Consider the following 10,228-nt stretch of genomic DNA (forward strand, 5'->3'; position numbering starts at 1 on the left):
TAGAATTTTGTTATTCAGTTTCAGTAGAGGCTTAGGTATGAAACCCCTCATATATTAGAAAGCATATTTTTTAGGTCTTAGCATCTTTTTAAAGAGATTCTACTGGTGGAAGATGATGCACAGAATAAAATTACTGTTTTTCTGGAGCTGCACTTCTAGAAATAAATTATAGTAATAAATTGTCTTGTTTACGTGTATATGATGTCCAGTTTTTGAAAGTGGATACCAGCAGTATTCCTGTGTTTTTGTTTTAAACCAAAGTGAGTCATGAAGAATTTGAGGACACACTATTGAGAGCGTTACGATTCTGTCTTTTCAGGAACGTACCCTTTCGTAACCTCATCCAACTGTACCGTGGGTGGGGTGTGTACGGGCCTGGGCATGCCACCGCAGAATGTGGGGGAGGTTTACGGTGTCGTCAAGGCCTACACCACCCGAGTGGGCATCGGCGCCTTTCCATCCGAACAGAATAATGTGAGCGTCTGCTTTTGCAAAGACTTCTTATTGTGCTAGTGTTACAAATGTTCGGTTCTTGTGTAAGGTATAGGTTACCTCTCTGAGAACTTATCACATGTGATGTCAAAAGAGCAGGAACCCCCGCCCGGCATCGTAGTGTGCAATTTCAGCACACTACATTTTAGTGCAGACAATGCCTTTTCACATTTTTTGGGATGAACGCCTGTGATGCAGAGCAAACACGAGTAAAACAGGAATTTGCTTTGTATATACACACACATGCAGACTCATGAGTTTTCTCAGCGTGAGCTTGAAATCCAGCTGTTATTTCTGGGTGTGACATAATCCACGGATTCATGAGATGAACCTGTTTTCATTGCATAGCAGCTTATAGCTTTACTACCTTCCACACTCGATTGACCAAACTTACATTTGTTTGGCAGCACCATCTAGTGGAGGATATTACACTATGAACAAAAGTTTCTGGACTTCTGACCATATTCATTTTGAACATCCTATTTCACATTTAGACCACGTTTACTGTTATAATAACCTCCACTCTTCTGGGAAGATGATCTACTAGATTTTGTGGACATATGTGATCATTCAGGTACAAGGGTGTTAGTAATGTCATATACCGATGTAGGTGAAGTGAGGAGGTGTGAGGTGCAGTCAGTGTTCCAATTCATCTGAAAGGTGTTATGTTTTTATTCTTTAAAGTTCAGTAGGGTTGAGGACAGAGCTCCATAGCTGGCCACTCAAACCCATGTAAAGCATATCTTTCTGGAGCATGCTTTATACTCACAGTAAAACGTATTGTCATGCTTGATCAGGTTTGGGTCTCCTAGTTCAAGTTGAAGGAAAATGTGAAGGAAAACTTATACAATTGTGTGTCTCTAACTTAGTAGTAATAGTTTGGGGTAGAACCACATGGGGCTGGAAATAAAACTTAAACTAAAACTTTGCCTACATAGTGTACATTATACATTACTAAGGAACAATTTTTTTTGTTTTGAATCACCTTCAAGGTTGCGTGAACAAATCCTGACTTAAATCTGTGTGAATACTGTGTATGGGTTTATTCTATCCATTTTTATTGAAGGAAATCGGAGAGCTGCTTCAGACAAGAGGGAAGGAGGTGGGCGTGACCACGGGCCGCAAGAGACGATGCGGTTGGCTAGATCTGGTGCTTGTCAAATATGCTCATATGATCAACGGTTTCACTGCGTAAGTTTTCAGTTCATCTTCTTTCAGTTTTGCCTTATAGATGCTGTCTATGCTTTTGAAGTGGAAACTCTTAGAATAAATATTATGGTTTCTTATGAAGACTATTGTATTTAGTCCCTTACAAAGGGAAATGTAATCTAAGTGCCTGCATAATTACTGGTACAAAAAATTATTTTGCTTTTCCAAGCTGTGTTCTAACATGCGTCCCTTTTTAGCTTGGCTCTAACCAAATTAGACATCTTGGACGTCCTCTCTGAAATCAAAGTTGGTGTGGGTTATAAGGTGGACAACGAACTCATACCGTATTTCCCAGGTGAGCACATAAAGATTCTCGCGAATATTATTCAATTACATGCTTTCCTGCACTGTATAGCCGAAAGAATGCTGCCACCTGACCATCACACCAGTTGGAAGCACACAATTGTACACAATGTCTCTGTATGCTGTACCATTACTATTTCCCTTCATGCCCAAAGCCTGTTCCAGCATGACAATGCATCTGTACACAAAGCAAAAGCGTGTCAAACCTTGAATGTCTTGCATAGAGCCCCGAATTCATCCCTACTACTGACTACTTATTATTCTTTTATGTAATTTGAACTTACACCAGTAGTGGAAATGCTCTTCTGTTGTACCACTAAGGAGCTCAGATAATGTTACAATAATTACTGCACATTTCTGTGAATAGGAATAATAACTGTGGAAGTCGTTTTATATATTAAAACATTCACAACCTTTAAAAGAAAATGTAGATTCCTTTTTCCCCACAATGGACACTTTGATGCAATTGGTGTATTTAATTTCACGTCCGTTACGTTTACATAAACGTTTGCTTTTGGAAGAATATACCAAAAAACATGAAGGTGCCTAAAAAAGACTTCATGTTGACAGCAAACCAGGAGATGTTACAAAAGGTTGAGGTCCAGTATGAGACTTTGCCTGGCTGGAACAGCAACACCTCAGCTGCTAGGACCTTTGAAGAGCTTCCTGAAAATGCACAGAAATACGTTCGCTTTATCGAGGAGATCCTTAAGGTGCCCGGTAAGAGATTTTGTTCCTTTCATTTCAATCGCTTTTTGATAGTCAATGTTAATTGTTATTAATGGTTTGAGTACCTTTATAATTGTTTTCAATTGCTTAGTGTTCAAGTGTCAGCACTAGACATGACACAGACACAATTACTAACTGTTTCTTTGTCTGTGCCAGTGAAATGGATCGGTATTGGCAAGTCAAGAGAGTCCATGATCCAGCTGTTTTAGGGGTTGATCGGCTGGTGGTATTCTCCAAGCTCTCTGACTCAGCACAGCGCTCTGGGCCAATCTGTGGGATTACCTAATGAAGTCAAAGAAAGGAATCCGTTCTCTCACCTCATTACTCACTGCAGTTTCTTCTAATACAACACCATGGATTCTTTTTTCTTCACTGTATGATCCTCTACTCAAAAATCTCAAGGTTCTTGGGAGGTCACTGTAGGACAAGTTATTGAAGCATCTTTTGGTCTTTAGGGAACAAACTTAACTTTAACCTCTCACGAGCACCTGTTTAACATTTTCAAGTAGGATTTCTGTGACAAAACTGTATCTGTCCTTTTGGGTTTCCTGTTTTATTGGTTCCTCGTGCCTAGATTGCTTTTAATGAGTATTTAGAGAAGCATCACTTCTTTTAATTGATCATATATGCAGACCCGAGAGGTTAATATAGATTCAGAAGTGCCGTAGGGCCTGATTTCTACTAGTATAATTAATTTATTTCAAGATTAAGTGTCTCAACGAGGCAAAACTTCTAACTTCGAATAGTTTTTAACAGAGTTTCTTAAACACATCCTGAGTCATTTATGATTTATATTATTGTGCCACTGAGTATTCGTCCTCGATTATCTTTTTTTTTCTCACTATTACAGTGTTTTTGACAAGAATGCAACATTTTTCATTATTCCCTTTCAGATTCGAATGTAAATTACACATTTCTTTGCGAAACTATTTATTATTATTCACATAGATTTGACAGATCATGCATCCTATTTGTGTTTGCACTGATGTGTACTTACTGCCCAAGTATTTAATTTGAAGTAAGCCAACTTAATCAGAGAAAATCTCACCCACATAAACATACATTTTAAACTTTATCAAGTATGCTATTAAAAGATATTGACATTTTTCCATTTGTAGAAAGTGAAAGCATGGAAATGAAAACCTATCGACCCATTTTTAACCTAACACTGGTAGTGTTGCATACTTACTGCACCAACTTCATTCATGACTTGAATGTATTTACACACACACTTAGTTCAACTCTCAGGATTTTCTGGTGGTCATAACTGTTTATTTTACTTCTAATCTGTAGATTGTTGAACTGTTTGAATGCTTGTCTCTTGCCTCTTTTTTGAAGGGGGGTCAGTAAATATTTAACAAATCGTGCCATTATTCTTCACTCTAAACACATTTTATTTATTTATTTTTATTTAAAAAAAAATGTAGCAATACTACGTCATAGAATAATTCTTAATCAGGCATCATTTCATTTAGCTCCACATTTTTTGAGTACCAGGAGTAGAAAGTATGAAAGCCCATTCGCACCACTTTGAAAAAGATGTTTGCCTAAAAATGACTTTATTTCTCTCAATTCTGATTTATTTGAGTTTATCGTTTTCAATTCTGACATTTCTGACCCCCTCTGCAGTGCCAGAAAGCTTTACACGTTGAAAATGCAATAGCTACAATCAATAGATCGATCTGTGAAACAATGGATAAATTCATAGAGGATTATTTTAGGTGTGGTTTCACAAACTGCTCTGTCAAAGTAGGGCATTATAGCCAAAGCTCCAGTCTGCTCTGTATACACATTAGAGCTAAAACAGAAGTGATATCTCCAGCTGTCAGCAGAAACAAATTCAACTGTAAGATATAAAGTCGGAATCGCAAGACAGAAGTCAAAATGGCGAGAAATAAAGTCACAATTAGGGAAACTTTTTTTATGTGGCGGAAACGGGCTACCATAGAAAAGACTTACGGGGGAAAGAAACAAAAGTATTGCAATTGAATGAATTAAAAGAATGATTGAAAGAATTCTGCATAACACTTCCTATGCATACTTGTTTAAATAATACACTAAATGTATGAGTTCATTATTATATGTGGAAAAACATGACAACTGCTCAGAAATATATGGGAGTAAAAACTGTTTTTTTACCCTGCTCCATGGTTTGGTGTACATATTCTAGATGCATTTTCACAGTGTATTATAAATACAAGTTTAAGGAAGTGTTATCGAATGGTAGTTCATCTTGGGAAGTGCTTTTTTTTTTTTTTTTCTTTTTTTTTTATCTAATTATAACATCAGGCTGCATTTGGACATATTTATGGAATTGAATTTTTTTTTTTTTTGCTGCTCATCCCAATAAGATTATAGGTGCTCCCATTGTCGATTATCCCTTTAAATTAACTTTGAATTCACTGTAATTTAAATCTTTAGATGCACATTATCTAGAAATAATAGCGCCTATTGTAGCATTCTCTTGGTCATATTTATTTATACGCTCTGGATGTGTGTCCTTCACACTGCCTTCATCAGTGAAGAAAGTGTGCCTTGAAAAATAACTCCCTTTTAAAGTCAAAACCAGGTACTAAAATATGTGAACGGTTATAAAATCAAATCTACAGATATTCATATATAGAGTATTTACTGATACAATATTTTAATAAACACTCTTACCCATTTATATATAATAACCATTTACATTCACAATATAGTGTAAAATCTGTTTTTTTTTTTTAACAGCAACATTTTTCATGGCCAAGGGCATTTATAATTAATTCATTAATGAACCACTTGCCAACAATATGTAGAAGCTTTAAATCTCTAGATTAATAAATTTTTAAACATTTTTCCAACATGAAATGGAAAATAGAAAACCCTATTCTTCTGTCTTTTGTAAAGTCCTTGGCTGCTGAAGAGATTTCCCTTTTTTTATCGCCCTTTAATACCATATCATCGCTTCGTGTGATCATTTTAGCTATCGTGAGAAAGTCAGGACTGTCAGAACACGAACCACTCCTGCTAAGCTTTAACAATAATCACACTCGGTTCAGTGCCGATGACTGCATGTTTGCACAACCATACACAGACCTCTGTTTTTCAAATGATTTCTCTTGAATTTTCTACTGTATTGCTGCTGTTTGGTTGATTTTTAATATATGTATATACAGAATGCAGAGCCATATACTATCAGTCTTATTGTTTGTCAAGGTGGTGTTTTATGCTTAGCTGTGAAAGATAATGAATATTCAGTAAGGGGTGCATGTTTTACCTCTGTGATTTGTACAATGCAGGTCCCAACCTTTGTAGCTAATCCAACATTATACTTTCACTAATGGTAATTCAAAAGAAGATCACGGTCAATAAATATGTAAGAAATGACTGAGTCTTTGAGCATCAGCGTAACAACTCATAATGTGGTACTGTGTAATTCCACACACAGTATTCTATGCAATTCATAACACCATTAAACAGGATACAGTGGAATTGTGACTCAGGCACACCCTAAACTACTATTCAACTTTATTAATACACTTGTGGCTGAATAGACACACAGCTGTGTTCCTAGAAATACTCAAACCTCCCCGCCCCCAGTTAAGGGGACTAAAAAAACACATGAATTTGATGATCAGGTGTCGACAACTCTTTTACCATATAGTGTCAGGGAAAATATTAAGTAATATAAATAAAGCAAAGCTTTTATCGTTTTATACCATTCCTAGGATATAGAAAAAGTTAATTACATGTGTAATTGTGGAAATTACATGGAAATCTTATGTGACTGCATGCTGAAATTTTAAAACAAAGTCGAGGACTTAAAGTGACCATATGATTTTCTAATAATAACATTCATACAGACATCATTCCCTAGAACATACACTGACTGAGTGACATGAGTACTGGTGGCTATTCAGGGTTTATACTTACACACAATTATACAATATTTCACCCATCTTGGAGAGTTTATGGAGCAATACGCCTCTGATTGTGCAGACAAGAAGACACTCCTTTTCACAGAAAGGGGGACCAGTCATCCAGCCAACCTGTAGGCCTTATTGATAATATACATAACCAGTTGACCAGTTTCTAGCTACCATGGAAATTACATGGTCAAATGATAAACACTAGTGCATCTGGAGCAACTGGTTTATAATCCACAACTTGTGATTCTTTCTGAAATCACAGCGGCCAGTAACTTTGAAAAGTGTGCAGAATATTTATCTCACTTTGAGAAAATTGATTTAATGATGAATTGCTGCAGTTCTTACAGAATGTAAGAATTATAGAACAGAGCATTTGAATATAAGTGCATTAAGTAGGCGATATGAAGAGCGTGATTATAAATCATTAAAACAATACAAAACACTGGAAAGAGAGAGAGAACTAACATGAGCATCGAGTGTGATTATGAGTAATGTCCTTTTCTACAGTATTATACAGTCAGTTGATGTTGTGGAACCAGGAGCTTCTGAGCAACTTATAAAATAAAACTTTACATGAAGTGGGATCCTCTTTGAAGGTCTATATTCTTCATGAGGTGGGACACAACTGAAGCTGGCGCAACCTCAGGATGCCTTAGGATTGGCAGAGAAAGAGATGCAGTGGAGAGAGATTGTTTATAATATTAACAAGCACAATGTGATGTGATCAGATGTACTGGAGCACAAGGTTATGATATGTAATGTGTGTTATGTGTCTGATATGCTAAAATGATTTGTCTTTAATCTGTGCGTAAACTGGGAGATTGTGTCTGAGCCCCGAACACTGTCAGGAAGACTATTCCAAAGTCTAGGAGCTAAATGTGAGAATGCTCTACCACTTTTTGTGGACTTTGCTATTCTAGGAGCAACTAGAAGTCCAAAGTTTTGAGATCTCAAATAGCATGATGGATTGTAGCGTGTTAAAAGACTGAAAAGATACATGAGAGCTAAACCGTTTAGGGCAGGGGTGTCAAACTCAATTGCACAGGGGGCCAAAACTCAAAGCACACTTTAGGTCGTGGGCCAAACAGGATAAACATTTATTGAACACACTAAAACTAAATGTTTTTATTTACATAAATATGAATAAAAAAAGACAGGAATATTATTCCAGAATAAATTAACTTAACTTTAAATAACTTAAAATATTTAGCTCTTCATAAAAATATCTCCTGTCAAACACAAGACGTCGCACGGTCTTCATGCAGCTCTTCAGAAACTCTCCCCCAGTAACTGGCAAGGCTGATTTGGCTGATTTCTCCTCTGTCACAATAAAACTTGTTTTTCACAGCAACTTCACTTTGTGATTTTGCTCTGGTGATAAACGTCTGCTGAAATGTCAGATTCTTCTTTAACTTCTAATTCTTCTTTTAATCTTCTGCTCTGCATTCAGATTGTTCAGCCTCTCCTGATGTTTTGTCTCGTAGTGCAGTCTTAGATTCAATTCCTTAATTACAGCCACATTCACTCCACAAATAAGACACACGTGTTTACCGCCAGTGTCAGTAAACATCTCAGAATCCCATCGGTTTTGAGAGACTCTGTTTTCAGAATCAACTTTTCTTTTTACCACTGTGAGGCGCTGTTTCACAATAACGTTACATTCGGGTTAAATACATGAACAGATGCTTGACTTGATTGACGCTGGAATGTTCCCAGGTAGTCTAGCGTTCGGTAAGGCAGCTGAAGCGCTGCATTATGGGATCTGTAGTTTGTGTTATCAGCGCTTCATATCGGCCGAGTTTGACACATATGATTTAGGGCTTTGTAAGTAAATAGCAATAGTTTGTAGTCGATTTAAAACAAGTAGCCAGTGTAGGGATGATAAGACTGGGGTTATATGGTCATATTTTCTCGACCTTGTGAGAACTCTGGCTGCTGCATTCTGGACTACCTGTAGCTTGTTTATTAATTATGCAGGACAACCACCTAGTAATATATTACAATAGTCATAGACTGGCTTCTCTGCATCAGATATAGACATGTTTTTTAACTTAGCAATATTTTTAAAGTGAAAGAAGGCTGTTTTTTTTTTTATATGGCTGATATGATTTTTAAAATAAGTTGCTGTAAAAAAATAACTCCCAGGTCTTTTACTGTTGAATTAGTAGTTACAGTACATTCTTCTAAATGCTGGAAAAAAAAGAAAAGGTGGAATGCTGGCGCTTCTGTGTACTGTTTTTGTTTTGCTGATGAGCAATATCCTTGTCTTATCAGAATTTAATAATAGACATCCAATCTTTGAAATCTTTAACACACTCAGCCAATTGAGCTGTATCATCTGGTTTTGATAGGATATATAGCTGGGTATCATCAGCATAACAGTGGAAGCTAATCCCATGCCTTCTAATAATATTTCCCAAGGGAAGCATGCATATTGTGAAAAGCAGGAGTCCTAGAACTGAACCTTGTGGCACCTCATAATTTAATTGCATTAGCCTGGATAGTCCTCCAGACAGGTAGGATTTAAGTCATCTTAACGCCTGTCCATGAATGCCGATGTAATTCTGTAAGCGATCTAGAAAAAAGTCATGATCTATAGTCCCAAATGCAGCACTAAGATCTAGTAAAACTAACAGAGAGATGCAGCCTTGGTTTGAAGCTAAAAAACAGGTAAATTGAGGGTTTGAAACCTGACTGAAACTCTTCTTGAAAGAAGGAAAATAACTAGACGGATACAATCTTTTCTAAAATCTTAGACAATAATGGTTTGAATGGTTTGAAAGCGGTCTGTAATTTGATAGTTCATTTGGATACAAATTAGGTTTCTTAATTAGGGGCTTAATAACTGCCAACTTAAGGGGTTTAGGGACATGACATAAAGATAGTGAGGAGTTAATAATATTGAGAAGAGGCTCTGCAGCTGTATGTAACAAAGTGCCCTCTTCTCTTTTTGGCCAAAAACATGTTAACTGCCAAGGATAGAAAATCATTGCTGACGGTTTATTTGAATTCTGCTTATTTGAATTCTGGAAGATTCCAAATATTGATGTCAATCATTATTTTGTTTCTGCGTCTTTCTTTGTTTTACCCACATATGTCGCCAGTGTGTCCCATTGCCCTTCAGTAATCACTCACTGTTTTCAGCTGCTATCAATCTCCCTGTGTCTATTTGAGCTTCACCCCTGTCTCAGTTCCTTGCTTGGCCCTTTTCTTGTCTAGCCAACTTCTTGTGGCTGCTTGCCTTGTTGTTGTGGTCTATTCATTCATGTTTTAGGGTTCTGTTTTTAGAAACCTAGTTAGTAAGACACCTGTTAGTTGGTGGGAAATATTAAGCAGCAAGTGAACATTTTGTCCTCAAAGTTGATGTTAGAAGGAAAAATTGGAAAGTGTAAAAACATTTGAACAAGATTGACTAGAGTCATATAGTGATGGCTAGATGACTGGGTCAGAGCATCTTCAAAACTGCAGCTCTTGAGGGGTGTTACCTGTTCTCCAGTAGTCAGTATCTATCAAAAGTGGTCCAAAAAAAGAACGGTGGTGAACCAGTGACAGGGTAATTGCCGGCCAAGGCTCATTGATACATGTAG

At 36.9% G+C, this 10,228-nt stretch overlaps 1 protein-coding gene across 1 annotated transcript in view; it reads left to right on the plus strand.

Moving 5' to 3' along the window:
- Positions 1–6,099, plus strand: part of adss2 (adenylosuccinate synthase 2) — a 28,684-nt gene extending 22,585 nt beyond the window's left edge. Inside the window, exons 9-13 of the mRNA XM_046876647.1 lie at positions 320–474; positions 1,559–1,683; positions 1,899–1,996; positions 2,575–2,724; positions 2,890–6,099. Of these exons, the coding sequence (XP_046732603.1) occupies positions 320–474; positions 1,559–1,683; positions 1,899–1,996; positions 2,575–2,724; positions 2,890–2,942 (581 nt within the window). The 3' untranslated portion in view covers positions 2,943–6,099. The remainder of the gene's footprint in view (positions 1–319; positions 475–1,558; positions 1,684–1,898; positions 1,997–2,574; positions 2,725–2,889) is intronic.
- The last annotated feature ends 4,129 nt before the right edge of the window (positions 6,100–10,228 follow it).

This window comes from Silurus meridionalis, chromosome 2 (genome assembly GCF_014805685.1).
Source record: "Silurus meridionalis isolate SWU-2019-XX chromosome 2, ASM1480568v1, whole genome shotgun sequence".
In the NCBI taxonomy this organism is placed as follows: domain Eukaryota; kingdom Metazoa; phylum Chordata; class Actinopteri; order Siluriformes; family Siluridae; genus Silurus; species Silurus meridionalis.